Below are 26,007 nucleotides of genomic sequence, written 5' to 3'. Positions count from 1 at the left end.
TTTTAAATTATCAAACAGGTTGAAACCCGAGGATATTTTATGTGGACAAGGATGTCCCACTCTTTATACTCAGATAAATATCTGTGAGACATAGAAGAACATGATTACATGAGAGGTTTAAACTTTAACAACACTTAACTGCTGCAAACAAAGATTGAAATTAATTTAGTTGGCCAAAGGATTAGTCACTATAATAAAAACAGAGATTTGGCTTGCATGGAAACACTGTTTCAAATTCATTCGCATAGAATGATCTCATCATGGTGTTGGTCTGTGTTTTTGTTTTTCTTTTATATACTGCTTCACCTATAGCCACCATGGTCTACCTGCTGTTACTGAGCCAGCTGTGAAGGTCCAGCTGACCTGTCAGGACTAGAGATTATCCAGCTGTCTGCAGCTCTGAGGGAAGCGCATACATAATGACAGTTCAACAGGTTTGGTACTGAGTAGGATGGCAGGATTGGATGACTTCCAAATGTTGTAAAGCAGAAAGATACAAGACATTATTGTTCAGCACTGTGCAAGATATGTGCCTGTAATGTCGTCTGTAGCAGGATGTCAATGTTGGCTAACATAATCGATACAATATATCTACTCACCTTGTCATTAAATGAGAAGCTTTCCCTGCAATTGCATGCTGTGGAAAAACAGCCACGGGCACTCTTTCCTTGTGTTACTGGGTTGCTTTGATTACCAGGGGAGATAAGAAAGAAACACTCATCAATAATGCAAAAACGCAATTAATGACTTCCCCCACTTCTGACGGATCTCCCATCCCGGACCCCTGCACTGCTGCAATCCCCACCCTGACCCATCCCCGCACGATTACAGACAGGAACAAGACAAATATGGAAACGGGAAGCCATTTCTTAACATGTGAAAGGCACAATTTGGATTCCGGCTTAATGCTTTGTTGTCAGTGTCACACCCTCTCACATCGGTCTTAAATCTCCAGACCACAGTAATTGATGTGCATTACTTCCCTTTGCCTGCACTACAGTTTGAATCTCAAACTTTGCTTTACTGAAGAATGATGCTTGTTTGCATTCTGAATGCGTAAACAAACACCAACACAAGTCTAATTGCTTGTGTAATTGCAAGAAAAATTATAGGTTTGGTACTTGCACTAAATTTGAGCCATTTTCAGAGGCTGGTGAAAACATGTTTAAACACGTTTAAACACGTTTCAGGATTTCTGTGAATACTGACAGTATATACTAAATTTCCAGGCTATGCTGATTTAATTTGAAAAAGTAGCAGTTCTTGAGCATTTTACCCATGCAGTTTTTCACTCACAAAAAATGTATAAAAAGTCCCTCAGTGGTTGTCAGGTGATGACATTTCATCTCACCACCTGTCGCACACCATTTAACAGAGAATTTAGCAAGCATGAAAACAATTTCAAATGATGTCTGAATAACATGTTACTCATTGTGTCAGGACTGGTATGAAGATGTGTCTATCCAAGCTCAGCTCACCGCGTATAGGCTCTAAAAATGGTTGTGCTGATAATATTTCTACCCAGTGATATTAAACATATTTAAGTCTTGCTTTCAAACCAGCAGAGATCAATTATATATGGTATATTTTATATTCTGTCTCTTAAAAAAATTCCATGTTGATGTAAAATTAAAAGCCATTAAAATGGTAAGATTAATTGACTTCTATATCCTTTCTTCCCCAAACTAACTGCAGATATAGCCTTATCTTTTTCCAAATATGTTCAGTGGTGTGCTTCAGTCCACGAAAACAAACATGTATCCTCGTCACGAATCCTAAACTTTTCTCTATTTTTTTTTTCTTTTTAAAAGGGTGTGTGCGTGTTTTGTGTGCAGTGAGGAGTTGCGGGGGGAGGGGAGGGGCAGACGCTCTCATCATCATCATCATCATCATGACCATCAATGAGTAGGCTCTGTAGCCTTCAGTGCAACGTGATAAAAGAGTACTCCACCTACGCTGCTGATTGGCGTTACGCAGGTATCCAGCTATTATTTATTACCCCAAAGCCCAGACGCTTCATTCATCCGGACTGGCTCTCACAGCGGGATCTAGCCGATTCCACTCTACTTTGCACTTGGGCGCACTCAGCTGACTTGCCAACCGCATTATCTGCTCGACAGAAAACAGGTAAAAGCTAAAAAAAAAAAAATGTCTTAATGCTTAAAAATGATCTTTAAAATAACATTTAAACTGTTATCTTGTTGTGAAAGAAGATAGTTTAAGGTTTACTTTAACTCTTTGGTAAAGGAACAGAAAGAAACACTGCGTAAAACTACTGTCTTTGATCAATATGAATCTGTTATTTACTGATTTTGAAAAATTCTCTTCAATCTAACTTTGCGAACAGTAAATTGTGCGTTTTTACGCACCGATTGCATCGTGCCTTGTGCGCAGTGGGTTTCTTAATGAAAATGCAATGAATTTCCCCATTACGAAAACACCTTATAAAACGAATTGTTTTTGCACAGGCGACACCAACAAGATGAGAAGAGGTTTGCTACTGGTGACTTTTTTCCTCGTCATGGAATTTCGCTACAGCCGGTGCAGATGCGACGAGCCCGGATCGCGCAGATCAACTTCAGATGTAGGTTCCCGGGCGCGTAATAATAATAATAATAATAATAATAATAATAATGATTGCATTTATATAGCGCTTTTCGGGGCCCTCAAGGCGCTTTACAATTCCACTATTCATTCACTCTCACATTCACACTTTGGTGGAGGCAGCTACAGTTGTAGCCGCAGCTGCCCTGGGGCAGACTGACAGAAGCGAGGCTGCCATATCGCGCCAGAGTCTGAGAACATCTATTAGAATAATCAGATTTTGTTTTATTCTTCTCATTATTGCAGCAGACCATAGGCTTAGAGAACTTTAAGCGGAACATCCTGAAGAGATATAATGACTTGGATTATGACAGCTTTGTGGGTCTGATGGGCAGAAGAAGTGCAGGTTAGTGTTTTCGACGGGCGAACATGACCAGTTTAAAAAAATAAATAAATAAATTTAAAAAAAAAAAAAATATATATATATATATATATATATATATATATATATATATATATATATATATATATATGATGACAGTAATGCTGAAGCTATAAACTGAAGAATAAAATATTTGCTGCAATGTTTCTGAAAATCTCACCGGTCTTCTGTTTTTGTTTTATTTTCTTCATCAGAGGCTGACGCTGAACAACCATCCCAAAAAAGTAAGATTTTGTAATTTACTTATGGCGTAAAACGACTGTTTAAAATTGTCATGAAATATTGCATTTTGCTTTTTATATATAAGGGGAGATGGATGACATTTTTATTGGACTTATGGGACGGAGAAACGCAGAGACTGGTGAGTGTATGGCAGGTGTCTAATATCCATGTCCTTTTAGCTTTGTCGCCTTTCATATTCATGTTTTCTATGTATATGTTACAGATAATGGTGCCTGGAGGAGAGAGTATCCAGAGAGGAGAGGCATTTTTCTCAACAAGTGCAGGCTGAGGTGAGTGCTCCTTCCTTATTCTTAAACAGACATCACCAAATGTCAGCTGTTTAGAAAAAATAAGTTAATGATCATCCTGCATAATTAAGGATAAAACCGATTTCAGACATAGAACTTCGGAAGATTTGTGGTGTTTTAAAAGGGACTGGTCTATGCACACCATCTGCATGCTTTTCATTTCTTAAAGTAAATCTCTACTTGTAGTTCTCACAGTGGATTTTTAGGGTACTTATGTCCATGTATGTGTTTTGTTTTTTTCCTGCAGGTTACTTCAGGGACTGTAGACACTGAGAGTTACTTTCATTTGGCTACAATGACAGAATGTCACTGAGAACATCAACAGCAAACCAAATGTCTGATGGAAACAAAAAAAACACATGATTCCCACTGTACCCGGCTTATGAAAGTGACAATGTACCAAGCATAATGTACGGTTTTATTTGGAGACAAAGCATAATTAGAAGTAATAAATTCTATTTCTTTATCATGTCATTCTTTTTCTTAAAGTTCAAAATAAATGTAATTTTTATACATAATTCATTCATTTAAATGTTGGTGCATTTTCCCTTGTTGTTTAAGTGATTCTTCAAGCTGTTGTCTCATGTTGAGACAATACTGTTCAATCATAGTGTTGGGTTAAATAAAATCAGGTGCTCAAACGGTTCAACGGGGGGTTTCAAATATACTCTGAAAGGTGAAAAGAAAACACTTTATTTTGCATTTCTGAAACAAACATCATATCAAACATCCTGGCTCTGGTTTTAAAGCGTGTGTTAATTAGATTGAGTTACAAACGAAATTTAAACAAAATTAATTTATTAACTTGAAGTATTTTATGCCAAATCACTTAATTACTCACAATTAATAATAAATGTCATACATCTATTGCTTTTTCCTGCATAACTCCAAGCACATTGGCTGTGACAATAAATTCAAACACTGATGATGTCAAATATAATTAAGGCTAAACCAGATGTTCATATTGGTTGAACACAGCTGAGACACATGTAGCCTCCACTCAAACATCTCTTATCTTTAACAACTCACTCATGTTGTCATACTCAGCAGAAAAAGAGTTGTTAGTGCGCAGTAAAAGGGTTATCTGAAAAAGTCATACTTTTCACCACAGTTCTTCTTGACTAATCACAGAAGGAAAGTAGCCACAGGTGCTCCTGATGTAGTTTCTGATGGCGATCAGACACACTGCAGTTAAAACACATTCAGTACCATCTAAAAACACAACACAGCTAATACAATACAGCGTTTTATTTGACTGCAGTCCTGTTCACAGTGAGATGGGAGTTTAAATTCTCCGTCTCCTTTTCCTCTGTCACCGTATCCTCTTTGGTTTGGTTTCCATTGAGAGAAAAGGCAACAGTTGTGCGATTCTTTCCGTCCTTCACCCCTCGAACTGCTTTAAGTCCCGCTGTTACAGCCGTCTGCGAGTGTGGGCTGACATTCAAACCATGACGTAAAGAGGGCTGGTAGCGTGGAATATAACCATACGCTCTTAGGTGGTAGGTGTAGTACTCCATCACGTACATCAGCTCTGCTTCGATATAATGAAACGATACAGCCAGGTCTGAGCAGCACTGCGGACCCTAAGGAAGAATAACACGTAGGTTAAAAACATAAACCACACACAGAACAATAAAAAGCAACTCACTCAAAATATGTTAACACTGAAGTATTCATATTTTTACTACATGAGTAGCAGTCACCGTCCATAATCACATTGATAGTCATTGCTATTGTAAACCACTGAGTTTTGATTTAATGCCCACACCTGAGAACATGATCAGTAATCGTCCTTGTACAAAGTGTACAACGCTCTCTGCTTTCAATCTCTGAACTGAAATGTAATTTTCAACAAAATATTGGATTTAATAAAGACAAATAACCACATACGGTCCAAAGAAAAGAGAGTGCTGCACATTAAGGCTGCCACTAACGATTATTTTGATAGTCGACTAATCAGATCATCATCCATTGGACGTAAAACGTACAGCTTATTGCACCAGCAGCATCTGCTCTTATATAACTATCATTAGCTTACAGCTTTAAGTGTTTAAGGTATGTGCTAACTAAAAATAAAGACAAGATGATAGTTTATTAAATTTTAATGAAATGTGCAGATTGTTTCAGTGAAGTTTAATAAACTCCCTGCTATCTAAACTATAACAGGACACCGGAGTAAATTCTCCAGCATCTCACACTTCTGATGATCAGCTGTCTGCTTGACGTTTATTCAGCTGTGTAAAAACTATAACTTTAATCTCAGCCAAAGCGATTTACTCAGGAACAAATAAAATACTAAAAAAAGCCAAACAATAACATTTTTAAGTTATCTAAGTGACTTACATCATGTTTAACCTGAGTAGCGAAAGACGGCGGTGGGTTTGAAAACGATTTGCTGGGAGTCCGGTGTTCTCACGGCTCTAGTGAGCCTTGCCCCCGGCTCGCTATCGAGCTAGTGGGTAACAGACGTCTCCGAAAACGTCGGAGCGCTTTTGAAAATATGTGATGTCTTGATAAACTGAGCAGATATTTGAAGTTTACACAGCTACATTCTCACCTGAAAATATGTTAAACATTTATTTTGTGACCCAGAAAGAATAATAAGAGTTATTTTAAAACTAACTACTGTTTCATAAACGGTCACATGTTGTCACAGTTTTTCCTTTTCATTGTCTGAGGAAAAAAAATAATAATTGTGGCTTAAAAATATTAAAAGTACATTTATGTTCTTATTACCCTTTAAAAAATAAAAATAAAGCAGCTCCATACTCAGGCAGACAGCAGCTGACAGCATCAGTAATGAACCTGCCTCATTTTAATTGCAAAGTACAATAGATTAGTTGCATCATCAGCAACAAATTGACCAATTTTCCCCCTCATTCGACAGGACATTGTCTGTGCTGCAATCATCTACTTTAAAATGAACACTTTCTTTTTTCCAATTCAATTATTGTTTGCAAGGGTCAGGCACACAACTTGAATGTGTTAGATACTCACATATTCATTTATTTTAGTCAGTACTCTTCTGATGATTCATTTAAATCGATGCCTATGTTTCTAATTCAAAGTAAAATATACAAAACATCAGGCAACAGTTTTTAAATTTGATTCTAAATAATTAAATAAATAAAGAGTTATAAATTGGTCAGAATTATTGATTATTCCTTCACATGTTCAGAGACCCTGCTCGGTGCGATTAAATCAGTTACTTGGTTAACTGACTAATCCTGCTTCGGGTGATAACCGTAGATGAACTGTAGGTTTGGAAAGGCTTACGTTTCACTCAGACATTTGGTCTGGAAATCAAAGCAAACGTTCCACTGAATAGCTGGATAATTTATTTACTTATTTATCAGTTTATTTAAGTATCACTTATGAACAAGTGGTCACGTTTTGCAACACTCTTTGAGCCAAGAAGTTTTAACCACTTTATCCTTTAATTTATCATATTAGATTTGTGTCAAGCATAGCTTTTCTTTATTCAACCTTTTGAAGCATGGTGTCACCTGTAATTTGTAAAACTGTGCTTTCAAAGAAGTTTCCTCAACCCTTGATTACTTGGATTACTGTGAAGGTAGCATTAATGCTCAACAATATACATCCATTAGCCACTTCATTAGATTTACCTTGCTAGTGGCATTCAGATCTGCCTTAATACTGGCATATATTCAACGAGGTGCTGGAAACATTCCTCAGAGATTTTTCTCAATATGAACCTGACAGCATCATGCATTTGCTGCAGATTCATGGGCTCCGCATCCATGATTCTCATGTTTCACCACAGTGTTCTGTTGATTTGACAGATGGCTGCTAGAAGCAGCCATCAGAAGATAAATACACTGTGGTGATAAAGGGATGCAAATGGTCAAAAATAATAGTGATGTAGGCTCTGGCATTTAAACAATGGTCAAGTGATGCTGTGCCAAGTGTGCCAAGAGAATATTCCTGCGATACAGGCAGGATGGGACCATACCTTCATGTTGTTATGGCAATTTCTGACCGGACCATCCGACTGTCTTAATGAGCCTGTGCGAGACTCTGTTTTCTGTTCTTAGCTGACAGTAGTGGCAACCAGTGTGGTTTTCTACTGCTCTGGTACATCTGCTTCAAGGCTCAAGATGTTGTGCGCTGAGAGATGTTCTTCTCCATATCTTGGTTATAACAAGTGCTATTTGAGTTACTATCTGGCTATTCTCCGTTGACTTCTGCATCAACAAGGCATTTTCACCCAGTGAACTGCCTCCCACTAGATATTTTCTCCTTTCTATGTGAACTGTACAGATGTTTATGAAGGAAAATCCCAGTAGGGCAACAGTTTCTGAAACACTTAGGCCAGCCCATCTGAAACTGTCTTCCCCATTCTGATAGTCAGTTTGAAAGTCTCTAGGTCATCATGATCAGGTCCTCATACCTACATTCACTGAGTTTCTGCCATGTGATTGGCTAATTGGCTGCTACAGTATGTGTGGCCAAACACATTTTGGAACAAATTATGTTGCCATCCAAAGGAAGGCCTTTTTTGGTTTTTAAAGAAAACACCTTCCTGGTTTCAGTCAGAATATTGCCAAACCAAATTTGCCAATATTCTGATTGCATGTCTCCATATTTAAAATGTTAAACTGGCTAGCTTACAAGTCCAGATACGCCATCGATTGAAAAAGTTTGGCATGGTGTGACACTAAAATTCAAAGAAGGGCTTGAACTGTTGAAAAGTTTTCTATATAAGCTGGCCTCCTTAGTTCTCAAACTGTTTTGTTAAATGAAAACATGACACCACACAGCAGTAAACATGTTCTCGATCCAACTTTTTTTGAAAGTTTGTATGTGCCTGACATTAAATTCAAAATTTGATTATTTTTCTAAATTAGGAACTTTTTAGTGTTAGCACTCAATATACAGTCTTTGAAGTACTTTCAGTTAAAGACTGTAAACATTATTGCCTATGTGACAGTAAGTGTAACTTTCACTAAGAAAAACGTGTGTACACTTTTTTTAAATGAAAGACCTCTGTCACTTGAATGGAAGACATAAGCTAATGACATTAAAGGATTTCTAATTTAAGGTTCAGTCCGTCATCAGCATGACGTCCTAACCTAACTTGCCCCTTTCTAACAAGGTTAATCCACTCACTGTTTGTCTGCTTTATCTACGCGCTATCTGTGAACTGGATTTTAGAAATGACCTTTGTATGAAAAGATTTCTTTGTTTTTTACCACCACAATGTGTAAGCCCATTTCACTATTACTCGCTCAAAAATGAAACTAATGTGAGGGGACTTGCCTCAACAATTGGGTAGTAGCAATAGCTCCAGTACCAGAAGCTCTTGGAGAACTTGCCAGTAAGATGGTGCTCTGGCACAAATGGGTGAAAAGTTTCTCGTTGCAAAGTGTCTCTGGAATCTCCTGCCAGAACACCCATCTTCTCCAAACACTGACCGAGAGCTAGGTCTTCCACAGGGGTCGTGTGTGTGCAAACTTTGGTTCGAAAGCCTTCCACAAATCTTTTGAGGGCTTCTTTACTGAGTACATAACCTGCTCCCCCACTCATGTAGCCTTGTTTGGTATAAGGTTTGAAGCGCTTGCCAAAATAGATTGGTTCTTCGGAGGAGTGGTTGGACAGAATCCAGCGCAGGTTGTCCACTACCACATAGGTGTCATCATCCGCTTTTAAGAACCAGTCTGCTTCATTCCCGTGGTGTTCGTAGACATAATGGAACGCTCGAATGGTCTTCCAGTAGAGCTGGTCACGGCCCTCCTTTGTCCCCAGGCCCACAGTGGGGAAGTCAGGGTCGTCCACAGAGCTCATGAACACGACGATGTTGCAGTGCCGACTCCAGGTAGCCCTGACATGTTGGGCCCTGCTCTGCAGGTTATACGGCCCCGTCATCACCCAACAGAGAACGCGTACTTTCTGATACAACATATCTGCCACCTGGCTGTCTTCATCTGGAGGGACACACGACAGTATATAGCAGTGTTAACTGGTATGCAGTTGACCTGTTGCATTTGTCATTCTACAAGCCACACCACACTCTACTTAACACATTTGGATACATATGCAGTTAGTTCCCTTCCACATCCTTTCAGCTGTCATTATTTTGGCCATGCCAATTGGAAGTAGCATGAAAGCAATAGTGGAAAAATTCCATATGTGCATCACAGTCCAAAGCAGAATAGGTATTATCATCATTATACAGTCTAAAGTAGACTTGGTGCTATTTCAAGTCCGTTGTGTCTGTAAACCAATCTCTAAACTTTAAGGCAAAGTTCAGTCATGGGCTTAGAATGTTTCCTGCACTGTAAATATGTGAAAGCTATTATTAAATTAGAAAAAAAAATGTATTCACAACGTAACACACCTGTACGGTGAGGAAGGTGCAGATTCTTAACAGCAGCTCCCTCCTTCCTCCAGCTGGTCGGCCTCTCCCTCACAGCAGTGACTTTTTCCTGAGCTCCTGACAGAACAGGGTAACTTCTCTCAAACCACACCTGGTGAAGGAAGAAGTACGTACTGCAGGCCCCTAAAATGAAGCCCAGCGAAAAGCCCAATCTGGAGCTGAAGCCTTTCATGGCGATAATGTCTCCACAGCTGCGAGGTCCAAGTTATTGCATGTCTACATGAAACAGCACCACACTCAGTCAATTCGATGCACAGCCAAACCACAAAGGCCAACAAATATCAGTCATTAAACGTCTTTTGCGTTACATGCGTAAGGTGCTTGATAGCAGACTGACTGCATGTAGTTGTACAATTAATTTTGCTATCATTGTTTTCTTTTTTTAATTGCAATAACTTTAAAATTATAATACTTTGCCTCATGATTTTAGTCTTTGAAAAATGTCATTAAAAAAACTATTTCAATGTTTATGAAGTCATAGCGCGCTGACACAGCAGTAGACATGCGTTTAATGTATAATGTGCACAAATGACGACATAGTGATTAACTTCGCTGCTCGTGCCTAGAGAAGCCGTTTGATTTATTATGGTGACGTCACGTCAAGACCTCCTCCTTTTGTTAGGTTTAAAGACGGGATGATTAAAACTAATATTAGCAACACTTAAATTCAGTTTGTCGCTGGAGCGAAAAAGACTAGAGAAGTGCTTTTGACACGCACTTCATAACTAACTGTCAGCGGGCCGCTGGCAGTGTTTTTCATTGCGTCTGATGAGGTTAAAGACCCCAAATCCGAGACAGATGTTAACGATTAACGTGACGAGAAATGTTTATGGCAAAGCAGCTTCTCTCCTGTATGCTGCTCTTCTACTTTATCCAGACGATAAATAAAATGACATGACAATCTGGTTACAATAATCAGGGATTCGTCCGATGAGACAATAAATGAATAAACACGACAGAAACTGCTTGGCAGCAAAACGAGGCCAAAGGGAACCCAGATCGCTTTCCAAATAAAATAAATGAATACCAAAAGTTTCGTGTATGTCCACTGAGTAAATAAATGAGAAATACAAGCCTTTAAGAGACTCCCTCCCTCCTGTATGTTATTTACCTTTGCTGGGGATCAGTCATTTGTGAGCACGATGTGCTTGTCACCCCAAGGAGCAGCTAAAGTATTTCGTGAAAAACAGCACAAGGACGCTACACCTGTCGAGCACACGGCTACATGCAGGTCTCATTCACCCGAAATACTGTTTCTCAGTGAAGTCCTCCCTGCACTGTGTCGCCAAATAAGATGATTACCAGCAAAGAAAAGCTTCTGAGTAGAATTACATTCTTCTACCTCGCGGTGGGTAAGCTCTGAAAATGAACGCTGCCATTGGTCGCCTGTCGGTGACGTATGAGGAAGCGCTCGTCCGCGTCCTGAGAAATAATAATTGTTTCAGATGATCAAGATTTGTTTGTCACGAGTGACACTGGTTTTTCGGAGACGCCGGTGAGACAGTTACAGGGTAACGGTAAATGATGGCGACGACTTGTCGTCTGCAAATAATCGCCACTAGGTGTCACCCTTACAACGGCTCCAAAAGGCTTCAAGCCAGCTCCAGCAATCATAAGCACTTTACGTTAATGCAAGCCACCTCACCAGAGTTACTGACTCTACTTTCAAACAGAACTCGGAAATTAAAGTACATTCCGAGTCACCTGTTGCCCTGGATCCCCATTTCGTCTCTTGCAGTTAAAGGCAACCTGGCTATAACTACCCTCTCAGCTCCCCAGTTAGTAAAGGCGTTTTGATGCTACCTTACAAAAGCTCTAACCAATAAAACCGTGGCTATGATCCTGTTTTGATCTCTGTTCTACAGCTGGGTTCTTAGCTTGCTCCAGATAAGCAAATGTAATATATACAACAAATGTGACTCAATGTAAAGCTTAAAAAATTTAATGTATTTAAAAATTTACAACATATACAAAAGTGCTAACAAAGCACTTTTGAAGGGGACTAAATTTCTAGAGTTTTGATGTTCTTGAACCTCTAAACTCACACAGTTCAATTCATTTGTAGGTCATTTTCACCTCTTGTAAACAGTCATTTGGTATTGTGGTGGAAATCCAAAGTCAAACTGTGAGAGTAAGGTGTTTTCTCTTTCATTTAGTAACTTCTGCAAAGACAGCAACACTATTTACAGTTTTTTTCAATCGCTAACAAGCGCCTACCCATACTTCAGATACTTTTTCTAAACTCTTAACACAGACTCACACCTACAAAACACAATTGGCCAAATGGATAATTTTCTTCTCAAAAATACATTTTGTTAAATATATACTAACTCTTCATTTCAAAATAGAACACATCTTTCTCTGCACACACTAACTGTACAAAAACACTATAAATCTGACTCAAAATGAAATTAGTCTGTCAAAGAATAACACTTGTTTTCACTTCACAAGGTACATGCAGTCAGTCAAAGTACACCAGGTTTCAAAATACTGGCTATTATTGACATTACAAAAACTGCATAGACTTTTATGTTTCAGTTTTACAGGTATTTGCATGCGAAACATGCAATCCACCATTTTGACACCAGAAATGTCTTGGTTGGTAACTGTATGTCCACATGTACAGTAATGTTCACATTCAAAAGCATTCCAGTAAAAAGCAAACAAGTTTATGTTTCTTTACTGTTTACTACAGGAGGTACAGTAGTAACACGGTATGATAGGACAGAGAAAGTTTTACAGTATTGCTTACAGTGAACAAAATATCCATGAAACACACAAGAGCATTCTGAACAAAAAAACAACAGCAAAAAGCCAAGATAAAAAGGGGGGGGAGGGGGGCTAAAAAAAAGGCAAAAAATTTGCAACTAATCTCTGCGATCTTCAGGGTTAGGCCACATGTTTTCATCAACATCACATCTGATGTTATCCAAGTCGATGCACCTGGGATAAAACCGCCTGGTATGTCGGATCCACCCTTGGCAATCGTCAACTGTGATGTCCCTGGAGCCAGCATCCATGGCTTCGAGGAGGGACATCTGGTCATGTGGCTGATGGTCATAAACCTTCCACCTCCATGCAGAAAAGAACTCCTCTATGGGGTTGAGGAAAGGTGAATAGGGTGGAAGGAAGAGACTTACCAGTCTTGGGTGGACTTCAAACCATGTTGTTATTGCTTGCGAGTGATGGAAAGCCACATTGTCCCAGGTAATTACAAAGGTCCTCATGTTTTCACCCTCCTGACCCTGCTCTGGAACCAGGCGCTGGTGGAGATCATTGAGAAAGGCAAGCAAGCGCTCTGTATTATAGGGTCCAACCTGACATCTGTGAAGGAGTAATCCTGCATTTGCAATTGCTGCACACATGGTAATGTTTGCCCCTCTCTGTCCTGGCACATCAACTGTGGCCCTTTTTCCAATTACATTTCGTCCACGTCGACGCCTTTTGGCCAGATTGAATCCTGCCTCATCGATGTATATGAATTCATGAGGGGCCTGGTTGGCCTCCAATTCCATAACTCTCTGAAACAAAGTTTATGTAAGTCATGTTATTACTGTATACCATACTGTACTGTAACCTAGTATTGTGTAGGTTACCTACTTGCAAAGTGCAAAGCTTATAGAACTGGACATTGGATTGGATATACACTATACCTGGACATATTGTCGTCGTAGCTCCTTGACCCTCTCACTGTTCCTCTCAAAGGGAACAGTGTAGAGCTGCTTCATCCGCACTCTGTGTTTGGACAATGTCCACGTAATGGTTGTGAGGCTGATTCTATCGATATTGTCAAATATCTCATGGTCCGCCACAATTCTAGTTTGAATTTCACGCAGTTTTATTGCATTATTTGCAGTAACCATTTCTACAATGGCAAGCTCCTGTTCATTACTGAGGAGCTTTCCTCTTCCCCCAGAGGGTGGAAGACGTTGCATTCTTTAGAAAGACAAAAAATTCAACATATGCATTACTGTATGACCATATTGACATGTCAAGTGAGAATAGAAACAATCCATGTAAAATGCAATACTTACCTGTTGGTTTGTTGAAAGATGCGTATAATGGAGGCAACCGTTGACCGCCTCAAATTGGGCTGCACTCTTTCACCAGCCTCTCTTAGTGAAAGACCATGGTTGATTACATGGTCAATGATAGTGGCACGAATTTCATCACTGACTACTGTTCTTGCAGCCCTTGGAATGCCACCACCACGCATTCTTACACCTCTACCTTGCCCTCTCCTTGGGCCTGCTCTTCTCCCTGGGCCCCTTGCTCTTACTCTTCCTCGACCAGACATTACAGTGTTTGTCTTTTTTTTGTTTCCAAAAACATCACTCCTCAAGGTCTTGCCTTATAAACCCCACTGAGTCTAAGCCAGAATGGAAGAAGCTGTGGTTGGCCCAATTTACCCAACATAAATCAGCTGTGTGTCAATTATTCAATTGTTTGTTTATTATCAGCTGAGGTATATTTTTGATATTGATATTGTTTTTGTACTGATATCATTGCAGAAGCAGAGGTTTTTATACTGTATCTAAGGTTTGGAATATTGTTTTTGCTATTGTGGGATGTTGTGTGTTAACATTCGTAGATACTACAAAAACAGTCCATAATTTTGTTGGGAGGTATAGCTTGTCTGTTAAGAAAATGTAAGCATTGTGGAAATGTGTTCACTGACTGCATATTGGGTGAACACGACATGAAATGTGTGAATGGTATGGCCACAACAGACCGATGCTGTGCTAATTGTGTTTAGAGTTTTGCAAATGTGACAACTGTTTGGACAAACGCTTGTTAGCGACTGACAAAAACTGTAACGAATTCTGCATGATGTCTGATTCATTCCAGTAACATATATTGAAATTATAAACAGAGATGTGTCCTTGTTTTACACAAGAAAACACTGTGTAATGCTACATGTTGTTAGTGTTTTTTAGGGTCATTGTTTTGTGGGTGACAAAGTGTGTTTGTCGGCTGTCAACCTTTGCTAGTGTTCTGGAAGAATGAGTTTATTTGAGACCTGAATGAAGTGTTTTGGTAGTTGTAGTGCATTTTGAATGTGAAATGAACTGCTTTGCCAAGCTGACGGTCAGTTAGGAGAATTGTGTGAAGAGTTTTGCAAAAGTGACCTAAGTATTGGGAAATGTGTCCTAGCGTCTGTAAAAAACTGTATTGGGTGACAGGTTTTCTTATTTGTGTGAAGAGTTTTGCAAAATTAGCCAATAGTTACAAAAAATGTGCTTAAGCAATCAGAAAAAACTGTATTTTCTCACTCAGACACAACAACTGCCAAAAATCTTTGTACGTACAGGACATTTTGCATGTGCTTACATACTGTTTTCAAAACTGTTAAACTTATGGCCAAAACAATAACACAATGCAAAACTTGAAAAGACAGCAAAATTCAACAGCAATATTTTATTGAAACATATTTTAAATCTAAAAATGCAGTTTAACCAGCCACAGCTGATTCTCATTGTAGATGAACATCTACACAGGTGTTACTCCTTCAATTGTTCAACTCCTTCAATTCTGGCATGCCAGAAGATTTTTATTTTTTTGCACTAAGTAATCCCAAAATACAAGAATTTGTAAACACACCATCCACTGATACACATACAATAGTAATGCTATTCTACTCGGTCTTCTCCATTTGGCCACAGGTTCTCATCCACATCACATCTTATGTCATCTAGGGCAACACACCTAGGAAAGAATCTTCTGGCTGCCAGAATTGAAGGAGTTGAAAAATTGAAGGAGTAACACCTGTGTAGATGTTCATCTACAATGAGAATAAGCTGTGGCTGGTTAAACTGCATTTTTAGATTTAAAATATGTTTCAATAAAATATTGCTGTTGCATTTTGCTGTCTTTTTAAGTTTTGCATTGTGTTATTGTTTTGGCCATAAGTTTAACAGTTTTGAAAACAGTATGTAAGCACATGCAAAATGTCCTGTACGTACAAAGATTTTTGGCAGTTGTTGTGTCTGAGTGAGAAGATAATTCATGAAATTTGAGAGATGTAGTCATTGAATGCATTTTGTGCCAAAACAATGATAACTGGTCCTCAGTTTAGCCCACATAGACTTCTGTTGTGCTCACTGTGTGAGGAGTTTTGCAAAAGTGACTTAAGTATTGAGAAATGTGTCCTAGCATCTGTAAAAAACTGTAAGAGGTTAAGCTCTAAACTAACAAGAGATGAATTCTTATAATTGTAAATACAGCAAGTGTTTCACAGCAAAGTAGGTTATTTCATTTGAGGTCCTAAAGAATAACAGGAAGGAAAATACTGTAAATGGTTACATTTTTTCAAAGCAGGAATGCATGATTGACTTCTTTTCTTTTTAATTCAGAGAATCTAAAACTATGGAAGTTATTGAATTTGGGTATAAATAAATTTCCATGTTTTGTCCATTTTTACTAGTCGATAACACTAACATAGTGAGTGATGGGGGAAGTCGACTTTTGCAGATCGTTCAAGCCTGGAATGGTTAGATCACTGTTGTTGTTGGATGGATTTGAAAGGTTTTTCCTAACAAATAAAGGACTCTTTTGTTTTTTTTGTTTTAATTTTTTTGCCTGCCCTGTTTGGCTCTTCTGCCATCAGAATTATTGTCTAAAGGTGAAGAAAGATGCCCAACGAATTTACTTTACCAAATGGACCATCCCAGCCTATTTGATTCACCTTTTATTGTTTATTTTATTTTTTATTTTCATTTGCTAAATACGGGACAGACTTGACTGAGGAAAAGAAAGGGGAGAAAGAAAGAGGGAAAGAAAAACAGCAGAGAAGAGGGACGGGGATAAAGGGCAAAAAAACAAAAACCAACAAAATAAGCAGACAAAAAATACAAATATCAATCACCTGGATCACCTGTTGAGAAAGAAAAAAGAAAACAAGCAGAAGAAAAAGAGAGCAACATAATAAACAACATCACGATGATATATGGGAATATAACAGTAAATACTAAATATTAAACATCGCCTCTGTCAGTGCGCCCCAGGGTGGCTGTGGCTACAACGTAGCTTGCCATCACCAGTGTGTGAATGGGTGGATGACTGGATGTGTAAAGCGCTTTGGGGTCCTTAGGGACTAGTAAAGCGCTATACAAATACAGGCCATTTACCATTATTGTGCAGTACGTAAGCTCGACAGCGCACAGTGTGCTTTGAGGTAGGAGCCAAAAAGAGTGTCGTTTGTGTGTGTGAGCACCTGTGTGTGCACCTGTGAGCATGAACACGCTTGTTATTACAGTTTTTTACAGTCGCTAACAAGCGTTTGTCCAAACAGTTGTCACATTTGCAAAACTCTAAACACAATTAGCACAGGATCGGTCTGTTGTGGCCATACCATTCACACATTTCATGTCGTGTTCACCCAATATGCAGTCAGTGAACACATTTCCACAATGCTTACATTTTCTTAACAGACAAGTTATACCTCCCAACAAAACTATGGACTGTTCTTGTAGTATCTACGAATGTTAACACACAACATCCCACAATAGCAAAAACAATATTCCAAACCGTAGATACAGTATAAAAACCTCTGCCCCTGCAATGATATCAGTACAAAAACAATATCAATATCAAAAATATATCTCAGCTGTAAACAAACAAACAATTGAATAATTGACACACAGCTGATTTATGTTGGGTAAATTGGGCCAACCACAGCTTCTTCCATTCTGGCTTAGACTCAGTGGGGTTCATAAGGCAAGACCTTGAGGAGTGATGTTTTTGGAAACAAAAAAAAGACAAACACTGTAATGGCTGGTCGAGGAGGAGTAAGAGCAAGGGGCCCAGAGAGAAGAGCAGGCCCAAGGAGAGGGCAAGGTATAGGTGTAAGAATGCGTGGTGGTGGCATTCCAAGGGCTGCAAGAACAGTAGTCAGTGATGAAATCCGTGCCACTATCATTGACCATGTAATCAACCATGGTCTTTCACTAAGAGAGGCTGGTGAAAGAGTGCAGCCCAATTTGAGGCGGTCAACGGTTGCCTCCATTATACGCACTTTTCAACAAACCAACAGGTAAGTATTGCATTTTACATGGATTGTTTCTATTCTCACTTGACATGTCAATATGGTCATACAGTAATGCATATGTTGAATTGTCTGTCTTTCTAAAGAATGCAACGTCTCCCACCCTCTGGGGGAAGAGGAAAGCTCCTCAGTAATGATCAGGAGCTTGCCATTGTGGAAATGGTTACTGCAAATAATGCAATAAAACTGCGTGAAATACAAACCAGAATTGTGGCGGACCATGAGATATTCGACAATATCGATAGAATCAGCCTCACAACCATTTCGCGGACATTGTCCAAACATAGAGTGCGGATGAAGCAGCTCTACACTGTTCCCTTTGAGAGGAACAGTGAGAGGGTCAAGGAGCTACGACGACAATATGTCCAGGTACAGTGTATATTCAATCCAATGTCCAGTTCTATAAGCTTTGCACTTTGCAAGTAGGTAACCTACACAATACTAGGTTACAGTACAGTATGGTATACAGTACTAACATGACTTACATAAACTTTGTTTCAGAGAGTTATGGAATTGGAGGCCAACCAGGCCCCTCATGAATTCATATACATCGATGAGGCAGGATTCAATCTGGCCAAAAGGCGTCGACGTGGACGGAATGTGATTGGTAAAAGGGCCACAGTTGATGTGCCAGGACAGAGAGGGGCAAACATTACCATGTGTGCAGCAATTGCAAATGCAGGATTACTCCTTCACAAATGTCAGGTTGGACCCTATAATACAGAGCGCTTGCTTGCCTTTCTCAATGATCTCCACCAGCGCCTGGTTCCAGAGCAGGGTCAGGAGGGTGAAAACATGGGGACCTTTGTAATTACCTGGGACAATGTGGCTTTCCATCACTCGCAAGCAATAACAACATGGTTTGAAGTCCACCCAAGACTGGTGAGTCTCTTCCTTCCACCCTATTCACCTTTCCTCAACCCCATAGAAGAGTTCTTTTCTGCATGGCGGTGGAAGGTTTATGACCATCAGCCACATGACCAGATGTCCCTCCTTGAAGCCATGGATGCTGGCTCCAGGGACATCACAGTTGACGATTGCCAAGGGTGGATCCGACATACCAGGCGGTTTTATCCCAGGTGCATCGACTTGGCTGACATCAGATGTGATGTTGATGAAAACATGTGGCCTAACCCTGAAGATCGCAGAGATTAGATGCAACTTTTTTGCCTTTTTTTAGCCCCCCTCCCCCTCCCCCCCTTTTTATCTTGGCTTTTTGCTGTTGTTTTTTTGTTCAGAATGCTCTTGTGTGTTCCATGGATATTTTGTTCACTGTAAGCAATACTGTGACACTTTCTCTGTCCTATCATACCGTGTTTCTACTGTACCTCCTGTAGTAAACAGTAAAGACACAGAAACTTGTTTGCTTTTTACTGGAATGCTTTTGAATGTGAACATTACTGTACATGTGGACATGCAGTTACCAACCAAGACATTTCTGGTGTCAAAATGGCGGATTGCATGTTTCGCATGCACATACCTGTAAAACTGAAACATAAAAGTCTATGCAGTTTTTGTAATGTCAATAATAGCCAGTATTTTGACACCTGGTGTACTTTGATTGACTGCATGTACCTTGTGAAGTGAAGACAAGTGTTATTCTTTGACAGACTAATTTCATTTTGAGTCAGATTTATAGTGTTTTTGTACAGTTAGTGTGTGCAGAGAAAGATGTGTTCTAATTTTGAAATGAGGAGTTAGTATATATTTAACAGAGTGTATTTTTGGGAAGGATATTATCCATTTGGCCAATTGTGTTTTGTAGGTGTGGGTCTGTGTTAAGAGTTTAGAAAAAGTATCTGAAGTATGGGTAGGCGCTTGTTAGCGACTGTAAAAAACTGTAAAAGGTTCCTTCATGTAATGATCTGCTAGAGGGTGTGTGTGTGGGGGGGGGGGCACAGCCCCGTCCACCAGGGCATGAAGCAGATATGGAGGAGATCAAGACTCCAGACATCCAGAGGCCCCCAGAACACAAGAGACCAAGGAAGACCAACAGAGGGGCAGCCGCACCACTGTCCCAGAAAGAGCTGAGGAGAGTCCCAGATGAGGGGTCACTTAGCAGCCGTGGAGCAGAAGCCAGGGGGGGTTGCAGTGACGTGCCCGTGAGCTCCGCCGGCAGCCAGCTGTGCCAGAGTGACCGAGGCTCCAGGCTCCAGGCCCCGATAAGCAGCCACCAAGGAGTGAGCCGGTGTGTACCTGGACGCCCATCCCCGGACACAAAGAACCACCAACGCACCGATGTCTGAGGGCGTCCGCCACTGGAAGGGGAAGTGGTGGTGGGGGGAGATAGGCCTCCAAACCTTGGAGGGCCTGAGATGTCCCCAGAGAGGTGACGTCTGATACCCAACCTGACATATAGACACAGACATACAGGCACACACAGACACAAACATCCATTCCCACCCTCATGCTCTCATATACACTTACTCAACACTCACCCAACGTGGAGACAGACATAAAGAGACGCTGTACACACGATCACACTCCCCAAGCGTACTCTACGAACCGGGTCTAGGTACCCTTGCCCCTGGAAGGGGAAACTGCACCCAGACCCAGGTGGTGTTACCCTTTTCCCTGGGGTGGGGAGAAGCAGACCGCCCCGACGGGGGCTGTGTGAAGACTCCAAACCTCCCTCCGCCCGCTCATGTGTAGTGTTGATGCATGTGTGTTCTAAGGTGCATTTAAAACCCAGGAGGGCATGGAGCTACCTGCCAGAGAGCAGCAGGTAAGCGCATAGCCCCTCCTGATAGCCCTCAATGTTTACATGTATTTAAAATTGAGAGGTGGGCAACGACGCCAGGGGTGAGGTGTACACCCTGATGGTCTTTTGGATTCCGTGTAGCGTGCCCACCCCCAAGATCCTATATGTATGTGTAATGAGAGTCTTAAATGGAAAGTTTGAGTTACGTTTGAACAGCAGGTGTGTCAACATTATTCCCCTATTCAGCTGCTCAGCGACTCAGTTTGACAGTTGCCAATACACCTTACCCGCAATTGTCCATGATCTTATCTGTGTTTGTTGACATAATTCAGTGTTATCACAACAGCATCATCACCATCTGCTCTCTTCAGGTCCTCCTCAGGATTTCATACAAATGTATCTGCTTCATCTATGACTAGAACAAATTCAAAAGCTTCAGGACAGGTGTACTGGGACTCTATTTGGGAAAATTCATCAAGAACTGTGCCGGTCAGATCAATTACTTCAGAGGAAATCATTGCAAAGCTGAAGCTGATTTGAAGCATTCTCATTATCATGATCACTTGAGCCAGTGTCCTGTCAGGGAGGTCCCTTTTTAAGTTCAAGGTGGCACTTAAAAGGCCAGATGGCTCCCCATCCTAAGTTGGGCAATGGGGATATGTGGCGGGGTGTGACTTGTTGCTCAGCTGCAGAGAAGGGGTGGAGCAGTAGGTTGAGTGTGTGGTGTCAGGGGAGGCTGGTTGTCACATATGCCTTCTAATCATGCCTTTCCTATATGAACAGGCCACCAGGACCTGACAGGAGAGCTGTGTGGTGGGTGCTTAGCTCTAATAGTGTCACGGTCCTGACACTATAGTGTTTTGAGTTTTGCATTATTATTAAGCTTTGATTTTCATCACGGTTTATCATTACTAGACTTCTGGTTCATGGCTCTGTGATTTCTAGTCCTTAGGTTTTGTCTCTTTGTTCCCTCTGGTTCCAAGTCCGTCATGACTCTGTGTAAAGCCGTGTATTTGAGTCTGTGTCTGTAAGTTTAGTCGGTGTGTTTCCTGGTTTATGTCAGTGTATCCTGCCTAATTAGTCCCAGCTGTGTTTCCTTCCTGTCTCCTGTTCCCTGATAACTCCGCTGCGTATTTTAGTCCTTTAGTCATTCTCTGCCTGCTGTTGCGTCATTAACCTAACCTGCATTCTCCTTGTGCTGTGTCTTCTCTCTTCATGTCCTCCGCATCTCCTAGTTTGAGTTTCCAAGTTTCTGGGTTCCAGTTCCAGTTTAGGTTCTAGTTCTGGTTTGTTGGTTTGTTTGTTTTTGTAAGTCTTAATTTCTAACAAGAGTTCGTCCGGCAATAAAGCTACGCCCTAAGTTCCACTCTCTGTTTCTGAGTCCTGCATATGAGTCCTCCCTCCTGCCTGCCACACAGCACTAGCCAAATAGGCAGCTGGAAAGCTATGTGGTAAAAACGTGCATACATTTCTGTCATTTTGGAATGCTGTGAGCATTTGATCAGAACAGATCACACAAACCTTTTTATAGAACAAGTCAACTCTGATAGACAATGCTCCAAATGCATTCCTACATACCAGCAGGAGCAATTCATAAATGTTTATTTTTAACTTGACCTAAACTATAAAGATATTAAATTGGTGCTTGGCAGTAGATATGTTTTTATATAAATGAGAGACATCTGAAGAGAATTCTTAGTACAAGGGTAACACTTGTTGCAAGACGTACTCTGCCCTGTCATTCTTGGTTGAATTCATTAACAACCAGCGGAAGTGTTCTGGACAGCTCCACTGGTACTGAAGAATGTATGCGAAAAACAGGAAACATGGACTAAGCATTAGCAAACAGGATGTGCGCTTGGTGTTGAAAGAGCTGGATCCCCTTGTTTGAGGCAAGCAAGACGTTTCAGACGAAGGAACTATTTTTCAAAAGGGCCGATCCTCACCTGGCACCTGGAATCATATGATAAACTGAAGCCATATGACATCTGTATCAACGGAAGTGTTGATGGTTTCTCAAGGAAAATAATAATAACATTTTATTAGTAAATATATATTTTTAAATCTAGTGTTAAGTCCTACCTTATGTTCTTGATTATTCAGGAAATGTTTAAATCTGATAATGTTTACTTGTTAATTTATCATTTATTAAGGCAGTATAAAAAAATATATAGATCATTTGTATATCACATTATGGGAAAATGCACAGACTTTTTCAAGAGGATAGCTTGTGATGGTAATTTGGTTTTTAACACACACAAAACACACAACTTTTAGACTTTTGTAAACTAGTTCTCATCAGCATTAACTTTCAATTACTTTTTCTCAACCAAAAATTGAGATTTGCAAAAGAAAAATTAACCAGGTTTTTACCCCCAAATCAAATGTACATGATGGTGATGTTGGGAGATATTGATTATGAAGTGGTTGGACAGGGGAGGAGCCACACACAGGTAATATCACCTCAACCTCCTAAAAGCATGGAAAGAGTTCACAGGTTACCTGAGCATAAAAGAGAAATTGTTCAGAAGGAATCCGCTAAGCTGATAAAAATGGGAGCAATAGAAGAGTCGCACTATGCGTGGTGTATCCCCATAGATCTTGCAGTGAAGAAAGATGGGTCTATACGGTTCTGTGTTGACTACCACAAGTTGAATGAGGTGTAAAAGTTTGAAGTGTACCCCATGCCCCGGCTCGACAAGCTCCTGGACCGGTTAGGCACTGCTTGTTTTTCCATAATGCTGGATTTGACCAAGGGCTACCGTTTGTAGAGTCTAAGGGAAAAAAACAGCCTTTTCCACTCCGTACGGTTTGCACCAGTTCACACTTCCGTTCAGCTCGTTTGGAGCCCCAGCCACCTTCCAACGCCTCATGGATTGGGTCCTGTGCCCGCATGCAGTATATGCCACCACCTATTTGGATGATGCTATCATCCACTGTAACACCTGAGTGGAGCGTGTGCAGCTAATGCTTGTGGCCCTGGAGTCCCTAAGGCAGGGGGACTGCCTTAGGGACAAGGGAGCCTCGGGGAGTTCAAGGAGAAAAAGCCTACTCTGTAATTAGGAGGTAGCGAACAAGAAGAAATTGTTCAAGTGGCCACTCATTCAATGATGAGGATGTACACATTATGGACAGGTAGGAACTCTGGTTTGAGCGGGGAGTCAAGGAGGGCATTTACGTGAAAAGGAAAAGACCATCTCTAAATCCAGGAGGGGGCCTCCTGGATCACTGGTCTTTGATTAGTGGTTGTTGATCAATGGACATGACAATTTGCATATTAATGATCAAGAAACTGATTCCATTGTTCATTCACTGGGATAGTTTCAGTCATTGGGGAAAGGTACTGTTTATAAGGTTGGGGAAACCTGCAGTCAGCTGACACTGAAGAAGTCACGTGGATGAGTGACGAAATGTTTCTCCCATTGAAAACGCTATGTTGGGGACGTTGACAGAATTGGGGCCAGTATATGAAACCACCTGCCTTAGACTGATCAATATACCAGATGAATTATCTGAAACTGTTAATACTGTCTGACCCTTTTTATTGGTGCACCATGAGTACCAAAATTTTGTGGGCTTAACACTAATTATGAAGACTAGAAAAGCCAGATTAGTGCAATGCTCTGTGCTCAAAAATGGTCTATAGAACAGCAGTGTCATTTTGTGCTGAGTGCGTTTGGAGGAGAACCACTGTGCAAATTCTTATTTTGGAGCAAGTGGAACAGGATACACCAGATAAGATCTTTCTTTAACTTAAAGAACTGTATGGGGATACAACAGCTGTGGGTTCCCTGTGTGCCATGTTTTACGATTGCAGACAAAGACCAAAAGAGCTTATTAAAAAGTTTACTTTATGTTTAAGAGAGCTAGGTCATCGCTTGCAGATAAAAGAGCCACAAGACCCTCGGCGTGCAGACCTGCACATGATCAGTTTGTCTAGGGCCTCAGAGAGAGTGAGATCCAATGAGATCTACGGCATCTGTTAAGGCATGATCCTAATCTTTCATTCGAACAGGTGCATAAGATCTCAAAAATACTCTTCAGGAGGAGCTGAGGGAATTTGCTCGACCAGCACCAATTCCACAGATATGCCAAGCTCCCGGAAGGGAGCGAGAAAGGCAGGACTTTAGTCCCTGTTGGTTTCAGGAGATGTGCTGAAGTTTCAGAGCCACTCCAAGAGACAAAGCAAATTTCATTGCCAGTAGAACATCCAGGGCATGAGTGAGATCAACAAGGGCAAGTAAGTGTGGAATCAGTGGACACGTGGCAAGGGAGTGTTGGGGAGCTCCATCCAAGATGGCTTTAAATGATTAATTCCAGTCACTATGGACCAGGTGACTGGGAAGGATGACAATGGTCCAGTCCAGATAAACCACTCTCAATTTTTAGGGGCATTTTTAGAGGTATTTGTTGATGGTAAGGAAGTGATATTTTTGTTAGATACTGGTTTTAATGTAACAATAATGCCTGAAGCGTGTTTTAAGAGGTTGTTTGGAGATCATGACCCAGTAAATGAAAGAGATCTCAACTGGTTAAAGTGGAAAACAGCAAATGGATTAGCAATTCCTTATGTGGGCTATGTTTTAGCCGAAGTACAGATGGGAGATATTACTCTGAAGGATATGGGAATTGTGATGACAATAATAATCCAAATGCACTGCCTATTTTAGGAATGAATGTCATTGTTCCATGCTGGGATATGCTTTTCTCAAAGCCTCAGATACAGATGCTGTTGGATCAAATGTAAACACTCAACAAGTATGGGCAGCAGCTTTTCAGGACTGTCAGAGAATTCTGCCTGCAATAGGACTCTTCGACCAGCTTATCGCCACCCAGGAGGTAGCGAACAAGACAGAGTGAGCAGGTGATTTGGGTCAGGGCCCCACAAACACTAGGGAAAGAGCAATGTATTTTGGTGGAACCACTTGAGGGGCTTAGTACAGTTGCTGTTGCTCGATCTCTAGGAATTGTCTGTAGAGACAGAGTCCCCATCAAAGTAAGGAATCTCAGCCATTTTTTATTAAATATTATTCTACGAGGTTATGAGGCCTTTGCTATATTCTCTATTGAAAACGTTGACATTCAGGAACCTTTGAAATTACTTTTGAGCAAAACAGGCCAGGTATTGCTGAAGTTGGTGTCCACCAACTACTAACTGGGCTAGTAATGCAGCTGATATTGAAGTTATGACACAAGGGAATTCAAACCTATCTACAGAGGAGCAAGACAAGCTAAGATGCTTGCTACAATCGAAGAGATCTTGACGGTGCTGACTAAATCAAAATACTATTCTATCTTTGATTTAGCTAGTGGATTTAATATCATGCAATCCCGACACCAGTCAAAATC

General features: G+C 40.6%; 4 protein-coding genes across 5 annotated transcripts; 2 read left to right on the top strand and 2 right to left on the bottom strand.

Moving 5' to 3' along the window:
• The first annotated feature begins 1,863 nt into the window (after positions 1 to 1,863).
• Positions 1,864 to 3,975, top strand: tac3a (tachykinin precursor 3a). The gene is made up of 7 exons (XM_040047953.1): positions 1,864 to 2,127; positions 2,469 to 2,584; positions 2,851 to 2,950; positions 3,181 to 3,210; positions 3,294 to 3,347; positions 3,432 to 3,498; positions 3,764 to 3,975. Exons 1-7 carry the CDS (start codon positions 1,902 to 1,904, stop codon positions 3,780 to 3,782), a joined length of 612 nt encoding a protein of 203 aa, XP_039903887.1. The 5' UTR covers positions 1,864 to 1,901; the 3' UTR covers positions 3,783 to 3,975.
• A 218-nt stretch (positions 3,976 to 4,193) lies between these two features.
• On the bottom strand, positions 4,194 to 11,481 carry c1galt1a (core 1 synthase, glycoprotein-N-acetylgalactosamine 3-beta-galactosyltransferase, 1a). 2 transcript variants are annotated; one of them, XM_040047950.1, is made up of 4 exons: positions 11,256 to 11,481; positions 9,875 to 10,129; positions 8,797 to 9,461; positions 4,194 to 5,099 (listed from the first exon to the last, which is right to left on the bottom strand). In XM_040047950.1, the coding sequence occupies exons 2-4, from the start codon at positions 10,083 to 10,085 to the stop codon at positions 4,764 to 4,766; spliced, it is 1,212 nt and encodes a 403-aa protein (XP_039903884.1). In that variant the 5' UTR covers positions 10,086 to 10,129; positions 11,256 to 11,481; the 3' UTR covers positions 4,194 to 4,763. The 2 variants fall into 2 exon arrangements, with proteins under 2 accessions (XP_039903884.1, XP_039903883.1); XM_040047949.1 differs by lacking the exon at positions 11,256 to 11,481 and adding an exon at positions 11,025 to 11,249.
• Positions 11,482 to 12,761: 1,280 nt separating this feature from the next.
• On the bottom strand, positions 12,762 to 14,726 carry LOC120743927. Its single transcript, XM_040047951.1, has 2 exons — positions 13,567 to 14,726; positions 12,762 to 13,434 (listed from the first exon to the last, which is right to left on the bottom strand). The coding sequence occupies exons 1-2, from the start codon at positions 13,846 to 13,848 to the stop codon at positions 12,781 to 12,783; spliced, it is 936 nt and encodes a 311-aa protein (XP_039903885.1). The 5' UTR covers positions 13,849 to 14,726; the 3' UTR covers positions 12,762 to 12,780.
• Positions 14,727 to 17,164: 2,438 nt separating this feature from the next.
• Positions 17,165 to 19,381, top strand: LOC120743594. Its single transcript, XM_040047241.1, has 2 exons — positions 17,165 to 18,326; positions 18,459 to 19,381. The coding sequence occupies exons 1-2, from the start codon at positions 18,045 to 18,047 to the stop codon at positions 19,110 to 19,112; spliced, it is 936 nt and encodes a 311-aa protein (XP_039903175.1). The 5' UTR covers positions 17,165 to 18,044; the 3' UTR covers positions 19,113 to 19,381.
• Positions 19,382 to 26,007: the final 6,626 nt, after the last annotated feature.

This window comes from Simochromis diagramma, unplaced genomic scaffold, assembly GCF_900408965.1.
Source record: "Simochromis diagramma unplaced genomic scaffold, fSimDia1.1 OVJJ01000387.1, whole genome shotgun sequence".
Classification (NCBI taxonomy): Eukaryota; Metazoa; Chordata; class Actinopteri; order Cichliformes; family Cichlidae; genus Simochromis; species Simochromis diagramma.
Note: the sequence above shows the minus strand (reverse complement) of the source record. Positions and strands in the feature narration are given on the sequence as shown.

Coding starts and splice junctions, on each gene's coding strand:
- c1galt1a (XM_040047950.1), bottom strand. CDS start 10,085: ATGAAAGGCTTCAGCTCCAGATTGGGCTTTTCGCTGGGCTTCATTTTA. Junction 9,462..9,874: donor GCACCTTCCTCACCGTACAG/GTGTGTTACGTT, acceptor GTGTCCCTCCAG/ATGAAGACAGCCAGGTGGCA. Junction 5,100..8,796: donor GCTACTACCCAATTGTTGAG/GCAAGTCCCCTC, acceptor ATTCTTCCTTAG/GGTCCGCAGTGCTGCTCAGA.
- tac3a (XM_040047953.1), top strand. CDS start 1,902: ATGAGTAGGCTCTGTAGCCTTCAGTGCAACGTGATAAAAGAGTACTCC. Junction 2,128..2,468: donor ATCTGCTCGACAGAAAACAG/GTAAAAGCTAAA, acceptor GTTTTTGCACAG/GCGACACCAACAAGATGAGA. Junction 3,211..3,293: donor TGAACAACCATCCCAAAAAA/GTAAGATTTTGT, acceptor TTTATATATAAG/GGGAGATGGATGACATTTTT.
- LOC120743927 (XM_040047951.1), bottom strand. CDS start 13,848: ATGCAACGTCTTCCACCCTCTGGGGGAAGAGGAAAGCTCCTCAGTAAT. Junction 13,435..13,566: donor TACGACGACAATATGTCCAG/GTATAGTGTATA, acceptor ACTTTGTTTCAG/AGAGTTATGGAATTGGAGGC.
- LOC120743594 (XM_040047241.1), top strand. CDS start 18,045: ATGCAACGTCTCCCACCCTCTGGGGGAAGAGGAAAGCTCCTCAGTAAT. Junction 18,327..18,458: donor TACGACGACAATATGTCCAG/GTACAGTGTATA, acceptor ACTTTGTTTCAG/AGAGTTATGGAATTGGAGGC.